The 22,389-nt window shown below is 33.3% G+C and overlaps 1 protein-coding gene across 1 annotated transcript in view; it reads right to left on the reverse strand.

The window, feature by feature from the left end:
* Positions 1 to 22,389, reverse strand: part of MS3_00002690 (uncharacterized protein) — a gene marked incomplete at its 3' end in the record, with an annotated part of 123,710 nt that overhangs the window by 28,629 nt on the left and 72,692 nt on the right. The window contains exons 3-4 of the mRNA XM_051210299.1: positions 18,466 to 19,593; positions 314 to 680 (exon numbers count right to left, since the gene is read on the reverse strand). Of these exons, the coding sequence (XP_051070276.1) occupies positions 314 to 680; positions 18,466 to 19,593 (1,495 nt within the window). The remainder of the gene's footprint in view (positions 1 to 313; positions 681 to 18,465; positions 19,594 to 22,389) is intronic.

Genomic DNA, 22,389 nt, shown 5'->3' on the forward strand with positions numbered 1-22,389 from the left:
AGTGTTCCAGCTCCCGCACAAATCATTCGACTTATTGTCTTATCCCTGATTTCTTACTGAGACTTAAAAACAGGGATTCTGCATTCATCAATGAATGTTAGTATATCAGGTCACTTAATTAGAGCATTATTATTATTATTATTATTATTATTATTATTATTATTATTATTATTATTATTATTAGTTCAAGCATGGCTCTTCAAGACCATAACGGGATTAGATGTGTGAGAATTGTTCTTCTTTCTTTCCTATTGAAATAATATATTGAAATGTGATCTTTTATACATTATAACAAAAGAATAATATTATTTACCTGAACTATTGTTACTATTATTATTATTATCTAATGATTCTGTAAATTGTTTATTGATTAGATATTTTTGTGAGTTGAAACTTGAACAACGTCGATTTTTTGATGGAGTTTGTATAAAATCATTTTCATTATTCAATTTATTATGCTCTTCTAATGGACTAGATACTTGACGTCGTTTACCACGATATGGATTATCTTGATGTAAATGACTAGAAGGTGTAATTGTTGTTGATATTTGATCAGATGAACTTGCAGAACATAATGAAGAACACAATATAGATGGTGATAATGCTGAAACATTAAGTGAACATGATGATTCTACATGATGATAATTATTTGAATAATTAGCTGAACATATTGATGATGTCTGTGAATAAATAAGCATAAAAATTAAAAAAATCGATAGGAATTAGAAAAAGTACTGCATGTAAATAATAATAATAATAATAATAATAATAATAATAATAATAATAATTACATCATCTTTTCGGTTACAGTAATGAGTTCTTCTACTTTATGTCCATCTAACTTGTGAATAAATAACTAATTTGTGACAATCTTCAGATAAAATAATGATCGAGTGAAAACTGTTGTCGACTTTAGTTGACATATATATATGTCAGAAGTCTTTTAATCTATGTCTTCGTATGTTTTTAAGTAATCGATGTCTGTCAATCATACATATTAAGTGTACTTCTGACCGTCATCATACAACAATGAATGAGATAATTTACATTCTATTTCCCTATATATCTTTTTATCATCATGTATAATTTGGTAAGTTCTATTCATGTTAATTGCAATAAAACTTTCCTGTATTTCTTCTTAGCTATCCATAACCTTCGTCTATCTGATTGTAGAAGACCATAAGTTAGGGTCAAAACAAAACATAATATCAAACCAAAAAGTTACTACTAACTGTCGTACCATGTAGAAATGTACAAACTTTCTAGTTGAAGTTCGAATGGTAATTGTAATCATTGATTGTAGAATTTAGGTGGAGTGGTTGGAAGTCAGCTGAACTTATATAACCTTATTCATTTTTTTTATATTCCTCTAAAATTTAAGTTTCGGCATTGCATCACAATTTTTTATGCTTCAGTTTCTTTTCGAATCTTATTTTCTGTTTGCAATCGTTGCTAACAATTACGATAATATCGGGTTAATTTTATGTCGGTTTATGTCTAATTTAATTGTTCTCTCTTTCTCTCTTTATTATAGTGTTGCAATATTTAACGATCTGAATCGAAACACAGTAGTATCACAAGTTTTATAATGATTTATACAGCCATATATTAAAGGAACAGTATATTAATCAATATATACTACTCAATTTTTACTTATCAATTAATTCTTTCATAAGAAATATTATTTCATTAATTTTATGTTAAAAATTAAGAATTTCAAATATTAGTTAATACATTTTTAATAATTTCAACGGTTGAGATCATGAATCAGTTGAAGCTAGATCACTATGGAAAACCTGGAAGCAGTGGACGGCCGTTTCATCCTAGTATAGGATTCCTCAGTAGTGGACACCCACGATCCCGCCTCTCGAGATTCGAACCTAGGACCTATCGGTCTCGCGCGGGAACGCTTAACCTCTAGACCACTAAGCCGACCGGGATATGACGGTGTTAATGTCTAACTTCAATTGCTGAGGAGTCTCAAAATAAGACAAAACGGTCATCCAGTGCTTCCAGGTCTTCCATGATGGTCTAACTCTAATTGACTCATGATCTGAACTATTAAAATCACTAAAATATCCACGAAAACCCCTTCTGATATTAATCCAATAAAAAAATCTTTCAAACAAATTATAAATTTTAATTAACATTTCAATTTGTTCCTTTTTCAAAAATATTGTTTTGTTCGTTATATTATTTTAATTGAAGAACTGATAGTGATTAATATGCTGTTTTTATATCTTATTAGTAATGAAACTTCATTTTAAATGTATGAATTATATAATAAGTATTATTATATCAAATACAAACTGTTTAATTTATCTGAAAAATCAAATTCTATGTGTAGGTTTTAATTGTTCATTTAGTTTAGTATGAAATAGTGATATCGACATAATCAAAATGTTGAAAAACATCGAAATATTTTGTTTATATATATATGAATGTACATTAAATTTTTGTTTTACCAAGCTTTCTATGCTGAGAATTTTACATACAACCGATATCTCTCAGTATAGGGTTGTGAAGATTGTTGAGTTTTGATTGAGATCATGGATCGATTAATTTTGTACAATCATTGAAAACCTGGAAGGATTAGGTTCGAAGATCATGCGCAGGATTATTGATGTGCTCTGCTAATCAGTCCCAGGTTAGGATGAAACGGTCGTCCACTGCTTTCAGGTTTTTAGTGGTGGTCTAAGATTAATCGATTCGTGATCTCAATCAAAAAGTAACTGATATCATTTGGAGGATCATTGGAAGTTATAATGTACTGATTTGTTTTTATTTCAGTTTTAGGCTCCTGAACAGTGTACAGTTATAACTACGCCTTAGATTGAATAAAGGAGCTGCGAGTTTTGGAATAGCCATGACATGATTCTGTCAGAGGATCTAAATCCTACGATTCACCTGTTTTTACGTCAGTCAGTTTGTGATATATATATATAGGAGACTGAATGTTTTTGATCATACTTATTTCCGAAGTATTGCTCCCTCATCGTTAAGAAATTATTCACTGCTCAGGTTACCCATAAGCTATCAGGCAAAAATGGCGAACCGGTTGACGCAGTTGTGGTTAGGACATGTGTAACGTATGGTCAACGACCGCCTACCTCGGTATTCAATTTTAGCCGGTGCAGAAGTAAGTTAGAAGAAATATATGAGTGACCAAAGTAAAAAATGGCATCAATCTACGAAGTCAACGACTTGCTCTTAGCTATATTGGTAGATACAGACTACCTGGTTGGGGTCTGAGAGATAATCATGATCAGTGGTTAAAGATGTTAGATGACATACCTCGGGTTGGGTCAACTGAGTTTACCTTTCATCTCAATTTAGATCTCGGGTCCCAGTATTCCTTTATATATATGTCTCTTCAAACAATACTCCCAATATTTAGTCATTCTCGTCATAACTGATATTACATTTTTCGACTGCCTTGCTAATCATTTTACAAATTTCACCTCGTCGTGCTAATATCCTATTATAACTTGGGTTAATTATACCGAGCTGACTGAATACCACTGAATAGGTCATAACAATATACGTAAGCTTATATGCTAGTAGAAAAAATTGAATCAGCGCATATTTATGTCAAGTTAGATGTTGATTATGACTAACTGATATGACAATCTTAATTCAACGCCAACAAAGATTTACCATCTCAATACTGAATTGGTTGGCTTCTACACATGAAAATAAAAGATAAAACACTTTTAATATAATAGGCTTATCATGCAAAATTCAAAGGAACAAGTTGTTTAGAGTATGATGAAAGAGACTAATACTTTAAAAGTTTCTTAATTTATTTAAAATTCCAACATGTGGAATCCAGTAATGTTTACAAATCTATAAAATTCCGTTCATTTTTGTAGTGGTTGTTTGAATCTTCCCATTGATGTTTAGAACTGCAATTGATAAGTCTCTTATCGGCATATGCGCATCCTGTGTGGATTGCCTCGATATTGTCTTCAATCACAAGCATTAGAAGCAAAGATGGTGGTGACTATGGGTGGAATCCAGGACAAGCGTTTCGTCGTATATGGGACTCGTCAGCTGGATGTACCTGCGTCTCAGAGTTGACGTTCACTCTGAGACTTAAAACCAGTACCGTTCACTACAAACGCCATCGCGTTATCCACTTAGTTGTTAATTGAAATTTTCTCATGTGTATTTAATCAAAATTTCTACCTATAACTATTGTATAACAGTAATTATTTAGAAATGACTCAGTATGAAATCAGTGAGCTACAACTTAGGACCAGGCACATACATGTATCGGTTCAAGTCGCCACACCTCATTAGCACAACAAGTTGAACAACAAATTCATAGAAGCAGTTACTTCAATGATAGTAATATATAAAAGAAAGATTGCATATAAGGATATAATACAGGAAGAAAGAACTAGCTCGTAGAAAGAAGGGTATAAAGTAATTTTAATCTCACGGTTTAAGGGAAGACAGAGAGTGTATACACCTACACCATTGTGATCGTTCCTGAGTCATGTCATCTAGAATTTTCAACCACTGGTTACGATAGTCGTATCGACCCCAACCAAGTAGTCTGCATCTACCAACATGGCTCAGATTAGAAGTTAGTGACTTCAAGGACTGATGTCAAGTTTTGGCTGTACTATGAAATGACATATTTTTATAAAATATGTTTGTCTACACTGGTGTCCACGTGAAACAACCTCAATTGTAATATTACGGATGTATAGATGATATGTTTGTTACTATTTGAGGAGAAGCCGAAGACTATCACCAAAAACACATTAATCCTGGTTAACATTTTTCAGTCAAACAACAGAAAGATATGATCGACTAAAATTTTGCATAATTTGTTACTTATCAAACAAAATGTATTTGTAAGCGTGAATAGAACAATCATTACGGAAATCATCAAACTGTATCACGAGGCTAGCCCTAACTTGCAATCCTGAAGGGAAGCAGAAAATGGGAAGGTCGAAGAACACACTACGTCGAGAATTGAAAGCAGACATAAAAAGAATGTATAGCAACTGGAAAAAATTGGAAAGGTTTGTTCAGGATAGGGTTGGATGGAGAGTGGTAGTGGGTGGCCTATACTCCTCCAGAAGGGTTAACAGGTATAAGTAAATAAGCGTGATGGTGATAAATTTAATTAAGAAATTGAACAAACAGATATCACTCAGAACTAATATTATCAATTAGATCAATAATCAATCTATTGGAGTGCCATACTAGTCTCTATTATGGCACAAGTACCCCAGTAAACACAAAATATGTTGACAACTGTTTAAGACTTCAAATACAATTATTATCATCACATGGAGATAATCAATTTATTCATAAATATTCCTATTAATTAGTCTTTAATGTATAGAATAAACAAACGTGAGTAAATCATACAAGATTTAGACATGATTGCTTGCATTTTTCATCGTGGAAGATATTTGTATTTTTTTTCAATAGTAGTTTACATTAAATTCGAGATATTTTTTTTAAAGACAATTAATTAAAAGGAACCTATATATTCAACTGAATAACTAAAAACTAATCATTGAATAGAAAGGAATTTGAAGTTCATTAGTTAAAGAGAAAAAAACAATGAAGTAATGCAGTACTCACTCACTCACTCACTCACTCACTCACTCACTCTTTCTCTCTTTCTATTTTGTCTCTTATTGAAATGCAAAAAAACACATCATAGATGATCTTTTATTTTTCTATCCATAACTAACTATAACTAGATTACGAGAACACAACAGAGTTATGTTATTTGTAACCATATATAGTATTTACGGTTGGATTTAAAAAGAGTCATTGTTAGATTTAATGAATATCAGTATTGGATGGCATTTTCAATATGACAAATTAGTTGAAATTGTGTGACAGTATCATTACTAAAAATATTTTGCATTTTAAGTGTATATACATTGTTATATTGTATATATATACAGATATTATTAAATATAACAGTACATGAAATTTCAATGGTAACCAACTAAGTCACATCTATCGGAAAGCATGAACATGTACTCATAAAAAGGGTCATGAATGACCTGATATGATAGAGGGTAGGGAGAGTCCGCTCTCCCTCGAGAAATACTCATGCCAGTAAAGTCCTACTCACCGCCTCCTCTAGGCGGGGGTTTTGTTTACGAAACAGATCAAATAAGTTTAAACGGAGTTGATAGGTATGGGGGATCCACATCAGTCAGTCAGTAAATGGAGGATCCACGTAGGAGAGTTGGAAAACCTTGATACCAAACCAGTGGTACACATGGGCTCCAGGATCCTGAGGGAACAAAAGACATGTGAACCTACTATTGGTCAGTGACTGACTGACTGACTATTGGTCACTGGCTAACATGGGACTGCCTCTCCTAATGTTGCTCCACTGCCATGTAGACTGGATCTCTAGGTCAAAGTGTCAGGTAGCGACTCTCCTAAGGAAACCACTTGCTTCGGTTCGGGCACTCGAGCAGTATCTTAGTTCACACAAATTAAATGATTTGTATGGGCCCTTTTTACCAACGTTCATATGTATAGATCAATAAAGGATAAAATACACACAGAAAACAAATTATACGAATATTAAATTATCATATAGAAATAATACAATAATTTTTACTTATCAGAATGGGATTCTAGGACGAAAAGGCCATCCAATGCATCCAGGTTTTCGACGGTGGTCTAGCTTAGATCGACTCATGAATTCAACTGTTAAAATTTTTACTTAGTCAGTCACAGACTATGTAGGATTTGGTAAAAATGTGCATTAGTCAAATTTATCACACGAATACAGTAGGATGTAGGGATGTAAAAAGATAAATAGTGAAGTAAAAATATGAACATAAATGTATTTCAAAGATCTGGAGACAGAACTAAAGAAGAGACGACAAACAATGAAAGCTATTTTTGGGGGGACACTGTTTCACTCAACTAGAAAGCTGTACAGAACTAACATTTAGTTTTGTGTCTACGACAACCCAAGAAACACAAATTTTCGTTTAATATATAAATTACAGTCATATTCTCTCCTACTCCAAAATAACTACAATTTAAACGCTATCCTTGAATTCCATTTTTCTACTTTAGTGTCTTAATTTGGATATATAACTGTATTTTCTTCATTCCTTATGCGTTGTGGTTCCGTTTATCACATATTTATTCATGTAACTTTATGAGTGAATTGGATCGGGAATAAATCAGATATTCAGTTCCAGCTAATTTGTTTTCGATCTATTTACCAACCAATTAGGTCATAGGTCACTGGTAGGATAGCTTCTTCAGTCTACTCTCAAGGCAGTACAGTTACAAATCGAACTCACGCGTTACATGTTCCATGGTTGTACTAAATAACTTATCACGTTAAGGTCGTACACTAGATTGAGACAATTATATCTTTCTGCATATTATCCAAAAACTAGTGGGGAGACAAATTAAGGAGATAACTTGTGTTAAAACTCAAGATTTAAATGAAGATAATCAACGAACACACCTGGGTCAGTACTACTGAAATCGAGTCATATTACCTAAGGTCGCCGATCATATATTACAGTTATCGCATAAAAATAGAGATACGCACCCAAAGTAATATTTGGTTCAATGATCAGTAGTTTCATGGTTCAGCCTCACGTTTTAGTTTAGTCGCTCCCAACTTTGTTCCAGTGTACGCCTATGCTACCCAACATAGTAGAGGTAGGCGTCAACTGTGTACACTCAAAGCATGTCCAAGCTGTTTAAGTGAATGACAGGCTACTCATTCATCAACCTATATTCTATCTCTTTCTGGAACTGCACGTCTGATATCGATATTACTCACTCGGGGGCTCCTATTACATTTAAAAACAGATAGATGAATATTTTAGAACGTAGAGAATACATATGTGTGAATATGATATACTCTAATTATTCAATCTGTATATTTTTCCAATACTATAGTCAATGGTGAGGAAAAAATCTTTCTCTTTTCTATTCACCCAGTTGCAGGTAATCTGCAGATAAACGTCAACTATTGATTAACAAGGGAAGAAGACCGGTACAAACGAACAACGGCCATATATATGTGAACTAAAATATCAGCGAATCAAGAAACAGATACCTCTTTTAAAAGTGATAAAAACGAACTACACGTACTGAACAGAGAGGTGATAAAAAATTATATTCAAATGTGCCCGAAATAAATTATTAAAAATCATTATATATATATCAATGATTTTTGCTATTTTCTAAATAAATTCTGTTTTTCTTATAGTTTTCGGTGTTTCAAAATACTTTCTTTACATGTTCTAGAGAACATTTAAGAAGAAACCATGAAATGGTCAACATATACTTCACTGGATTATACTCCTTTAATAACATCTTCAAACCCTGGTGTTTCCGATTAGTGCTTATAATCTTACTACGTCTACCACTACGGGATTTGAATCGACAATTGTATACGTGTGCTAATGTGGTATGGCAACTTGAAATAATGTACGTAAGTACGAAGTTCTACATTGTTACTGACTGACTGAATGACTGAAGAGAAATCACTTCAATGAGAGGAGGGATCTCATTAAGTTACAAGTTTGATGAAGACAGGATAAAAACGTGAGATTAAGTTTTAACTCAACGTGATTTTTTTTCTGTTGAATATTACATCCATCTTTAATTTAGTGTACTATTTTGTTCAGTATAACATTGATTTTATTTCAGAATAACGTTAAAGATAATATTCATCATATTAAGTTAGTACGGACTCCGTTCAGTGTGATATGTAATGTGCATTTTTTGTGGTAATCTACATGATATCCAAATATCACAAAAAAGTTTTTCCAACTACAAAGAAAGGAGAGTAGCTGAAGCTTTCCATATAATGCTTAATCCTACTACTCTCAATAAAAAAGAGGGCATCACTATACATCCGACTTGGACTATCTATTCAAGCTACCATGTCTGATACTATTATCGTTCATACAAACTAACCTCTATCCTTTCTCACCGCAAAGGCCTCATTTTTTCATCTCTGACCTTGCACACATACTCACACACAAGCCTACATGCATGTCGCTTATAAATCCCCTTGACAGAAATGACATGACATTGATTTGTTCAGACCTGTTTTTTTATTGATCGCACATAATATTCTTGCGTTGTTCCTTTGTCCTATTTAAACTTGGATTAGTTTTGAGTTGGTTATTTATTCTCTGAAGAAGTAGCTTACAATCAGTCACAAAACGTCAGAAAATCTAATTTTTCTACTTATTGAGATATCTACAAATATATTATTTTTGTTTATAACAATCTACCTTATGCTCAATTTATTCGAAATTATCAAGTCAAACCTTGGTAATGATACCTAAAAGCTTTTGCTTTAGGGTGACTAATAATAAATGTTATTATTAATTCTTTCACTTAGGTGAATTTCACTCATACTTATAAAGCATTTTTAAAAGAAAACTAAAATAGATCACTATTGGATTTTGCATTAACCCTTAAACCCTAACCTGGGGGATAGTGACAGACCGACAAACCCCAGCCCTATACAGCTTTATTGCATAATATGGGATCGTGTCATAAACCAACTACCTCTCAACTTTTTCCACATAATCCCAGGGCCCAGAATTAATGCACAATGTGAAGACCTCCTCGAGTTTCATTTGTGACATGTCCAATCTATTGTAATCAGGGTTTCAAGATGGTGACCCTAATTGAATCAGTCTCGGTTTCCTGACTCATACATCGTTAAACCTTAGTATTACTAACATGAAGTTGCCACTTTGTGTTAGTAATCCTTTGGAGATAATGATGGTCGGATACAGACAGTCATCGAATATATTCAACTCAGAGAGGTTCGGTTACGCAAACATCGATCTTTTACAGTTGAACTAGCGTTACAATTGCAAAACCGATAGGTCGGATTGAGAATAGTCACTTTGGCTTTCACTATACATACATTGACCAAAATCAACTAGATAACCACCAGTACTAACACAAATACCCACATACATAAACTTTCTGACTGATTCCAACTGCAAAGAATGAGTACCGGTACAGGTTTCTGTCAATCTTATAAAAGCACTTCACAACAAAGGAATAAAAGATATGAAATAATATTGAAATATTGGGGGGAAAATAAAGAATAAATGTACCTCAACGCTACCGTGATGAGTGATAATAAATGTATATAAAAATAATAGTGAAAATGTGAACTACTGGATTCTCACTCTGAGGTTTGATGTTTCACTTACTATTGAATCTTAAGATCCTTAATTCAGTTGTACGAATGGCAGCATATATATATATATATACTCAATTATTAGTCACAATTTTTCTTCAGTTGATACTAATCCATTATGAATCCTATACGGGATTTAAAGATATTTCCCCAAACATAAAAATTTAAAAAGAAAATGAATACAATTTATCCATCATCCTATGACTATTCACCTGCTTTGATGTAGGATAAAAAGCCAAGCTGTTTTGGAACTACTATTTTTATTGTTACCAATATTATTATTATTATATTTATTACTCTCCATAGATACATAAAAACAAGATAGGAAATAAGTTTAGGGTGAAGCAATTTTTATTTTTTCAAATATAAGTCAAGTTCGTCGAATATTTACTAGTAGGTATATGTTTAAAGTGGTTATTTATCATTATGGGTTGGAAAAAAAGTACAAACTTTATCTTAGACACATTAAATACTTTACATTATCATTAACATAAATGATTTTAACAGAAAAAGTTCCTATGATGTATAATGAATTAAATGAAACATTTCTGAGAGAAAAAAAGGAGAAATTAAAGAGTAATAGATAGAATTAGAACTAACAATAGAATCCAAGACGTCTATCCCAACATGTTTGGGATTTGTTAGTCAGTGGTGTTGATGCATAAAACCCTTATTATTATTGATTTTAAGAAATAGTATTTTCATGATGTAGATTGAAAATATTAGATTTCGTGCACAGAAATATCATATGAAAGTGACATTATGAAACCTTGTAACTCCAGCACGTCGTAATTTTCAAATGTATCGTAATTTGCACTGAAAAGTACTGTAACCTAGTTATCTCACCTTAAAGAATCAGCGCAGTGGTTAAAGTTTTCAACTTACGTTAAAACGTAACTCCACCAATATCGGTTCAAACAGCTAGGCACTATTATCAGACCTCATACTCAACGTATGGGCTACGATGATCAAAGTAGGTAGGTTCAAACCTGGCACTCAATAACTGAGGTTAGGAATAGGGGATTAAGTGCCAAAATCATAGTATACTATTGTATGAAATGATGAACAGTCAGAAGTAACAGATAGACAGCTTGTTTTGTGACAAACTGAAGTAAAGTGTAAAACGATCCACATCTGATCACTTAACAGAGCAATCAATATAAAAGTGCAATGCATATGAATAAAAGAACTTATTTCAGGAAAATATACATTATTCTCTTCAGTCTATACATTAGTCTGAAGTATATATCGGATGGCTAATGATTGATGAGGCATTAAATTAACCTGATAGAATTGATGAGTTTCGACACTAGTATACGAATTCATTATGGCTATAAAATACCGGCTTAGACTCTCAACTTTTTATCAAACGTTCTGCATTCGAAAATATTCCACTTTCCAAATATTCTGAAACTGACTAGAAAAATCAGTTTTCATATGAGCATGATTCAGCCAATTAAGTTTAATATAGAATCATAGTACTAGTTTCTACAAATTGTAAACAAATATATGATAGAAATTAATTCTGTTAATCAAAAAACATTTCTTTAAGTAGATAGTTGGGTATGATCTCATAGAATAATGGATAAACCCCTCACAGAGTATCAAGATTTTAAATGCTCATTGATAGACTTGTTTAATAAAATAATTGACCAGATCAATGGAACTGAATTTGAAAAGGAAGAATTTAGATGGACTAGTTTTATGAAGATTATTTTATTTTGTATCTGGTATTCACCACAGATTTCTCTCAGTTGAGATATTACTGAACAGCTATTTCATCCTAGTGTAGAATAGCTAATCGGTGTACACCTGTCTTGCCGAAAATCGAGCCCAGGACTTAGAACCACTGAATTAGCAATAAACAGGGCACATTTTCAGGTTCAATGAATGGTACTTACACAAACAAAGAACGATAAAAGGTACAATTTATCAAAGACAAAAATGATTCTACATTCAAATCTTATTTGTATTTACATTAGATTGAACAGCTTCAATACTTAAAAGACTTAATTCATTTATTTTCTTTTGAAATACAATAAAGATGACTTTGTCTATATGTTTGAATAGAGAAACGAATCTATAACTAGAAACGTGGCCGTTACACCACATCTCGTTTCACTTCATCGAGAGCCCCAGGCGGATCCGTTGGCCAGACACTATCAGCAACAACGTACTGTGGCAGAGAAATGACCAGGTTCTAGGGAGGGAAGAAATCAGAAAGAAGCGCTGGAAGTGGATAGGACACACATTGAGGAAAGCACCCAACTGCGTCACAAAGCAAGTGCTCACTTGAAATTCTCAAGGCCAAAGGAGAAAAGGAAGACCAAAGGACAAATTACGCCGAGAAATAGAGACAGATATGAGAAGAATGAACAAAAATTGGATAGGACTAGAAATAAAGGCCCAGGACAGATTGGGTTGGAGAATGCTGGTCAACGGTCTATGCTCCACCTGGAGTAAAAGACGTAAATAAGTAAGTAAGTTCAGAATGGTGGTCGGTGGCCTATGCTCCATTGGGGGTCACAGGCGTAAGTAAGTAAGTAAGTAAGTAAGTAAGTAAGTAAGTAAGTAAGTAAGATTATCACGATTAGGAATAACGTAAATTAATTAAAGTTATAAATATAAACCATGAAATGTTAATCCAGTGTTTGAAAAATATTTCTCACTAGACTTCAATATCTTGGGTTTAATCTCTGATAGATTTATGTATGTCCACAATTGCACAGCCTCATACATGGACGAATCAACTGCCTATTGTTTTGTGTTTTTCAATGGTTGTCTAACTAAATTTAGTTTGTGATCCATACTATAAAATATTTCAGGACTAAATTGTTCTGCAATCTAGTTTGAGAACAAAAATAGTGGTTAAAGGTGTTCATTACTTTATTTATCTTAGAAATTTCAATCGTGACGGACAATCGATGGTTACTGTAGTTTAGATGAATATTGAAAAAAATACTTGTCTTAATTTTATGTTAAATATTGATAGAAAGTGAGTTGCCTAATTGTGTATCAATAAGCAATTATTGATTTAGGGACGTCAAAAACATTTTTTAGCTGTGAATATTTTATCATAGGATTATTCCAAACCATTGTTTACGTGTGAGGTATTTACTAGGTAAACAACGCTGATATCAAGCGTAGGTTGTTTAGTAAGAACAATAAATCAACGGATGATTTATTTGATAAAGTGAGTTAGTGTGCATATGTGTTAAAAATGCACGATCAACGATTATATCAATATTTTATTTCAAATAACACAGATGTAACTTTTGGAGGTACCGATGCCAAGGTTGAACTTGATAGTTTCAAATAATTTGAGAAAGTTATTAATCAATATATTTCTTTTATTATATCTCAATGAGTAGAAAAATCGGATTTCTGACGTTTCATAACTTAATGTAAGCCATTTCTTCAGAGTAATTAGATAACTGAATTAAAACAAGTTTAAATAATACAAAAGAAACATTACACTCTAAAGCAGTGGCTTACATTAAGTCACGAAACATTGTCCGGAATACAATTTTTCTACTTATTGGGATATAACATACATATATAAACATCGATAATAGATGTAGATTTTAATGAAACGTTAACAAAAACCTAAACCAAGGGCATAACACTTAAAAAATTCTTTATTTTCCTGACCTTACTACTGCTTCACTAAACTTCAGAAGACTGGAGTTTGACTGCTTACTAATCACCTTGAATGATTGTAGGGTATCGATCTGATGTCCTGTATCAAGGAGATGTTTGGTGATTGTACTATTTAGAGTCTTTCCTTCTCTTGTTCTGAGGCTTTTTGGAACATGTTCAAAAAATCTAAGATATGCCCTCCTTTCTGTTCGGCCAGTTGCTACCAGACGCCAAAAACCTGATTTATGTGTTCGAAAGGAGATGGTTATTAATCTTTCCTTGCCTTGGTGACTAATTTTCCTTCGCTGTATCTTAATACATTCTTTTTTCTTTTTTTTAAAAACTTTTTCTTGCACTTATCACATCACTGAATTTTATTCCAACTATCTTCCAAATTAATAATCTTATTTTATCAACTGAACTCTACTCATTTTATTCCTAACAATGTTTACTTGTTTCTAACCGTTTGAACTATTGTCACAATGTTCTTTTAAATAAGGTGTATATTTACAATATTCAGTCTATTAAATTTATTTACACCCTTGCAATACTATACGAATATGTCTTCAATATAACATCCGATCAAACTCTTTCATGTAAGTAATTTAAACCCATTATGTAATTATGATTTTAAATATCACAGGTTGTAAGCAGCTGACGAGAACCAACGAAATAAAAATGAATGCATGCTATTCTGCTAGAATGTTTGTTCTTGCTCTTTTCAAAATGATAAAGGGAACTATGTGTATGAAAGATATATGTTACCTATATTGCACAGAACTCTTAATATAACCTAATCATTATTACACCAACTGCATTACAGATGAAAGCATACTCTTAATATTAAGTTTATAATCAAAAAATCATTTGTGTGCTCCAATAAGCTAACAGTGGACTGAATTTATATTGATCGATTTTTGTTGTTGTTTTGTTTTACAGGTTAAATGAACACATAAAATATCGTCATATGGTATGATGAAGACGTAAATATCTTAGACATTGTCTATTATAATCACTAATTGTTTTCATTTCAGATTGTAGAAAACAATTGAAAACAAATAAATCACAATAAAGCTGATCTATTGATAAATATGGATCAGTTCAAGTTAAAAAGAGATTTTGTCAACTATATTAAACTTATATTATATTAAACTTATAAATTCGAATTTAAAGTTGACCAATGGAGTGAAATGATAGAGTCAGTAAGCTAAAGGTGTACCTATAAAAGTTCGAGAATAGGTTAAGGATGATTCTCACACAAATGCCTTGGTACGGCCGAGAGTCGAGAAAGTCAGCTCTCCCTCTCCAAATGCTCTCACATGGCCAAGTGGATACAACCACTCCCAGGGAAGTCCTACTCACTGCCTTCGCGTGGTAGGAGTATTCTTTACGAAGTTGAGAGGATGAAAAGCGAATCTCTGGAGCTTTAACCGGGATTATGGACACGGAGAGTCCACCTAGGAAAGTTGAACTACCCTGATTCCAAACCAATGGTGTACATGGGCTCCAGTATCCTGAAGGAACAAGTGGCGTATGAACCAGTCGTTGGTCACCGGCTACCATGGGACAGCATCTCCTTACGTTGCTCCACTGCCTTGTAGATTAGACCTTCAGGTCGAAGGTTCAGGGTGTGGCCCCCTAAGAAAACCACCTGCTTCGGTCTGGGCACCTGGGAAGTATCCCAGCCCTCGCACAAATCGGATGATTTATGTGGCACATATCTATGTGGTTTCCTTGGGGAGCTACTCCCCAAGCCTTTGACCTACTAGTCTAATCCACAAGGTAGGGCAGCAATGTCAACTATGGTAGCCGGTGGCCAACAATAGGTTCATACGCCTTTTATTCCTTTAGGTTCGCGGAGCCCATGTGCACCACTGATATGGAATTAGGGTTTTCTAACTCTCCTAGATGAATCCTCCATTTCTACCAACCTCGTTAAAGTTCCGGACATTCGCTTTTCTTCCTCTCAATTTCGTAGACAACACCGACGTCTAGAGGAGATAGTAAGACTTCTCTGGTATTGGCTGTACACAGGTGGCCATGTGAGAGTAATTGGAGAGAGTGTACTCCGCAATATTGTACAACCATTTTCCAGTGTTGTTGATGGGTAACCGCCCCACACAGTTGAGTCATATATTTGTATACTGATAGTGAATGATATTCTAGAATCACCAACTAACAATAACTAAATATATGAACCGTTATGGGTTATTTAGCTCTGTAATAAACCTAAAACTATTTTTAGATTCGTAAACTTATAAGCATAAATAACCTTAACATATCCATAAATATAAATAAATCACTTAAATTCAATTACACTATAAAAACCTCATAATTTTTTAAACATAAAACATATATGCCTAACAGTGGAATCCAGAATTCACGTTTCATTATATATATATATATATATATATATATATATATTGGAACTCGAACCCAATATTTTGCTTCAGTCGCCCAGCGCACTGAGCAGCTATTTAATTCATTCAACTTGTTTGAACTTTCAAACTACTACAAATTACATTAAGTCATACTCATTGCACAAGCTAGTGGTTCAGCAGATAAATTGTTAGGTGTTTGAGGTGCTGAGTCCTAGTTCTTATGTAAACATCAACACTGAGATACAGCAACATTTAATTAACAAACTAAAAATAGGATGAAATGAGAGTAGAGAATTCTAATACATTCCATCTGTCCAACAAAATGATCATTTCGAAACAACCCGCAACGGACCAACATACACTAACAAAAACTATCCAAAATTCAATCCTTAATATCAACCAGATAATCAAAATTATCATAAATTGAATTGTTTGTTAGTTATTAAATCAATTGTCTTCTAAGCATATCATCAACTCTCTATAATTTACTAAATTAGTTGAAAATACTAAATCACAATAACAACCTAACTAGGACAGAAACAAATAACTGTGATCAAGACGAAGATTTACAGTCCAAATGGATCCCTATTTTATGTGGCCGGGCGGTAGTTAGGTTGCCTAGAACAACAACGGAATCTTCGTAATTAAACCACCAAGCTCATATAATACAGCATCATGAAAAACTCATCTTTACGCATCGAGTATCAATCTGTATGTCAACACTGGGATTTATGTACATACAGCTTATGGGTCTCACACAAGACGATCTGCACATCCCCGATACCATTTTTAGCCACAATGCAAATAAACTTAAACCTTACAATTAAGAAACAATATCAAGGCAATTGACTCAGTATACATATATGTCAATAGAGATTGATCAATCGCAGTACTTAATACAAGCAATGGGAAAATTTACACACTTACATATTGCCCCCAAATGCTCTCAAGTGGCCACGTTCATACAACCACTGCCAGGGAAGTCCTACTCACGGCCTTCTCGTGGAAGGAGTGTTGTTTACGAAATCGAGAGGGCGAGAAGCGAATGCCCTGAGCTTTAACTGGGTTGGTGGAAATGGAGGATCCATCTAGGGGAATTGGAATAACTTGATTCCAAACCAACGGTGTACATGTGCTCCAGGATGCTGAGGGAACAAATGGCCTGTGAACCTATTGTTAGTCGCTGGCTACCATAGTACTATATCTCCTAACATTGCTGCCCTACCTTGTGGATTAGACTAGTAGGTCAAAGGCTTGGGGAGTAGCTCCCTAAGAAAACCACTTGCTTCGGTTTGGGCACCCGGGAAGTATCACAGCCCTCACAAAAACCGAATGGTTTATGTGGCGCATATCTGTTCTCAAGGAAAACACGACACTTTTAAATTTCTGAGTTAACACCATACGGCGAGGTCCTGAGAATTCTTGAACTGAAATCAAAGCAGTACTATTCAATGATGCGTCAAATGTTTTCAATGTCTTTCAACTAATTTAAGCATTTTAATGAAATTTATCTCCAATAACCCCTTATATAATGAATAACATAACAATGGTTTGTCTAGGAGAGTTTCACAACGAGTTCGTTTATTAAAACTGCACGGCTGCAAATATATACGTAAATATTTACAACTAAATGATCCCCTTGTAGTCCTTAACTGTCTATCTAATTTTATCGATCAAGTTGCAAAGTGCCCACTAGTCTATGTGACTCGAAATATGGAGAACCAAGTTTAGATAATAGATAGTTGGATGTAGTCGGTAGGAAACTATGGTGTTGGGCTTCATGTTAGTTTCTAGTCGTCTACAAGATGTACCTTCAGTTGTTCGGGAAATAATTATCATTGTGGGATTCAAACTGGAGTCATACAGAACTAAGGTTTAAATACACATAAAATTAGTCATTGCTCAAAGATCAGTCAGTTGTAAATAGATATTTAGGATTCTGTTGATGAAATCTCATGGCGGGCATCAGTTCAGTTGAGGTTGCAAGTATGCCTTGTTGAAATATGCCAACTAGAAAAACACCTAGGTCCATAGTTTGCTGCTGACTACCTCCACCAAACACCTAACATATATACTCATTAAATTATTAATCTATTAACAAATTGTATGTTCGTTGTTAATAACATTAAAATATACTCAGTTGCAATCAGAGAATCGACTAGATAGTTTGGAACTTCTGGAGTGGGTATTTCCAAAAAAACTATTAATACCAAATAACCAAAAATATTTAGAATAACTTACTAATTTAGATGGCAAGTCATTAATATTTGATTTATTAGTTGTTAAATCATTCGTAGACATTGTAGACACATTTACCATATTGAGATTACAGATCCCAGTGGAATTTGTTGTCAGATCATGTTTCAAGTTTAAACTATTATTACTATTATTATTAATGTTATTATTATTATTATTATTGTTATTGGTTGTACATACTGATATTGATGATAACGGTGGTGATAAGGGCGACGGTGATGATACCAAGGAGGAGAATGGAATTGATAAAGTCTCACAATCTGCCTTTTTACTTTTATCATTATTATTATTATCAGATAAAGATGGGAATTTTTGTTTATTCTGTCGAAATTTCTCGTTTACTTGTAACTTTTTCCGCTGTCGATGTTGATGGTGATGTTGTTGATTCTGTTGTTTCGATTGTTGCCGCCGACATTGTCGTTGTCCTCGTGATCGTCTTTGGCGTCGATCACCTTTAACCTCTTTTGCCTCTTCTCCCTCTTTTTTATCTTCACTGTCATTATTATCAGTTATTTCTTCCACTCTACTAACTTTATTTAAATTACTTACAAAAGATAATAAGGATAATGGACAATTTAATGGATTTGTATACGTTGGTGCTGTACTTCGATGACTCATATTACTATTAGTAGTAGGAGGAATTATACTGTTCGATGTTATGATTTGTTCTAGATAATTTCCATACTTTTCTGATTGATTCTCATTATTACTATTATTATTATTATTATGTTCACAGTAATGATAATGATGTGTCAGTAGTTGTGAATCTTTACAAAGTTGTTGAAATTGACCAGGATCATTATGATTAGAAATGGTTTTGGTTGTTAGTGTGGATTTGGGCATTTCATAATTTCTGCTTATATCATGTAAATAATGAATGAAAGCATTACGACGATTATCTTGGGATATCTTTACTGAACTATTCAATGAATCCGATTCATTAATGTCTAAAAATTTTTGAAAATTAGATAAAATATTGTTTGATGTATTGTGTGTGCTAATATTGGTAGAATCTGTTGTTAGTGTTGTTGTATTCGGATTAGTAGAAGTAATACGTACATTGAAATGATGTTGATTTGATTGTCTGGTTCGCATTTTTTGCAATATACGTAGCTATACAAGAAGAAAATTACAAACAAGAAATAGATCTAAATTGAAAGTATACAGAAAATATATGAATATAAAATTAGAACTATTAAATAGAATAAGTTACGACATTTTGCCTCTTTGATGTTTATGTGTAAATTCAGCTGAGCTAGTGGAAATTGACAAATTGGACATGTCACCTTAACCAACCAATGAGTCAATAACCCTTTGATTATTTTGGAAACAGTGATTTATCGTGTAATTTTGTCATTTCCCGACAGGATTCAGCCTCGTATCTAACAGAAGCTTTAAGGATTCGAACGTAAAACCTTGGTCTATGTAGTTAAAAGAAATTCGTGACATTTTTTGGTTGGATATGGCTGCATAAACGACTCTCTTAATTTTTCACATCCTTGGTTTACTTTTCTTTCTTCACTCTCCTGCGTATACGTTCTTTACCATCTGATTATTTAAACATTTCTTGTTAGGCAGTTTGTTGTTGTCTTAATGTCTATTTTTCCACATTTTGACCTAATTCCTGTATTGAAATATTGATTTAGGCTTTTAGTATTCTTATCACTACCAGGACACTTGCCATCTCACTACTAATTTAAATACTCTTAGTTACAATTGTGTCCCTCACGCTTCATTATGATTTGGACTTCCTTCAAAAATAATTTCCTTATCCTTAATACTACATTTATCATTCTTATTTTATACAACACATTTTTGAATCATTATCATTAATGTCATTATGATTATTATTACTATTATCATCATCAAAGCAACCACAACACAACAACTTTTACTTCTAGTGTGAGAGATTGTTGAATTTCATTGAAGTCATCAGCTGATCTAATTTAGACCACCATTGAAAACAGGGAAGTACTGAACAGGCGTTTCATCCTAATTCGAGACTCTTCATCACTGCGCATACACAATCCCGTAGGCAAGAGTCCCACTAAATACCTCAGGTCTTAAAATCTAGACTAATGATTCGGCACTCAACGGTATTAACGAATAACTTTATTCAAACCACAATAATATGTGGAAATATCCCATTATTTTCTATGGGTACCTGCTTTACACCCGACACGGATTAGATTTATTGGTAACGAGGCAGAAGGGTCTGGGTTCGTTTCCTGATTGTAGGTTTGTGGATGTCCATTGGTGAAAAGTCCCATATTAGGACGAAATGGCCGTCCATTGCTTTCAGATTTCTAATGATGGTTTGATTTAGATCAGCTCATGGTGTCAAAAAAATTTCTATTTTGCATGAATATTTTTTAAACTACAATTTTAACTTATTCATTAGACAATAGATGGTCGCATAATATCGTGGATTGATTGAACTTAGGCATTAACACAGTTGAATCCCGGCTCAGTGGTTTACAGGTTAAGTGTTCGCGCGCGAGGTCGAAGGTGCTGGGTTCGTCTCTTGATTGCGAGATCATGGATGTGCAGTAGTGAGGAGTCTAATACTGGGACGAAACCACCATTCATTGCTTCCAGGTTTTCAACGGTGGTCTAAAACTTATCGTCATATGATCTCAGTGTTATTCGTTAGAACTCGTCGCTTTAACTACAGCATATAATCTTTCTTACTCTTTATAAATGACGTTTTCTTGGTACTATCAATGGTATTTTGTCTCGTGAGTAATTTGGAGTATTTAGTATTCAATGGACGCGAAATTTGTCATTTTCAATTTTCATTTTTCAATATCTTGTTTATTGTAATGCAGAAATGATAATAATATTGGATTTGCAAACGTAGAATTTTATGAAATTATGGAAAACGGTTGTTTGCTCTAGTATTTTTAGTTGTTTTTAATATTCCATCGAAATTTTTAAATTATTAATGTTTCACTGTTCATCATTGACCTAGAAATTGCCTTGATTAGTTCAAAGTACTTTTCATTTATGCACAAAAAATTTTTCTGTATGTTAGAGTAAAGCCTAATGAACATTTGACTGAAAATAGTTACAAGAAGGCATTGATTAAAACACTATTTTACAGGGTAGAAAAGATATGTACCACCGATAAATTGGAAGAAGAATTAATGAACGTAGAAAAATGTCAAAAATACAACTTTTATCCACAAAAGTTTATTAACAAATATAAAAAGCCCAAAGAAGACAAGACGGAAATAACTACGGTCAGTAAAAAGCCAGTATATATAAATCTTAACTTTAAATGTGATAACGTCGCACAAATAATCAACAGGAGACTCAACACTGCATTAGCCAGAAGTTATCCGGCTGCTAAACTTTTAACTCTCTATAAAACAACATGTTCAGTAACCCAATCAAAGATCGACAAGCACCCCTTTCATATTACCGCCAACTGTATTTATAAATTTACGTGTACATGTCAAAGCAGCTACATCGGCCGAACTGAAAGGAGAGCATATCTTAAATTTTTTGAACATGTTCTAAAGTCTTAGAACAAGGGAAAGAAAGACTCTGAATAGTGCAATCACCAAACATCTCCTTGATACGGGACATCAGGTAGATACCTTACAATCCTTTAGGGTAATTAGTAAGCAGTCAAACTCCAGTCTTCTGAAGTTTGCTGAAGCCATTGCCATCAGGCGTCAAAAACCTGACCTATGTATTCAGAAAGAGACGGTTCTTAATCTTTCCTTGCCTTGGTGACAAATATTCTTTCGCTGCACCTTAAGAAATTTTTTTCTTTTTTCTTTTGTATTTATTACATCATTGATTTTACTTTATTCTATTCAACTATCTTTCAAATTAATAATCTTTCAACTGAACTCTACTCACTGTGTTCCTATCAATGTTTATTCATTATGTAATCAATTG

Source organism: Schistosoma haematobium, chromosome ZW (assembly GCF_000699445.3).
Source record: "Schistosoma haematobium chromosome ZW, whole genome shotgun sequence".
NCBI classification, from domain to species: Eukaryota; Metazoa; Platyhelminthes; class Trematoda; order Strigeidida; family Schistosomatidae; genus Schistosoma; species Schistosoma haematobium.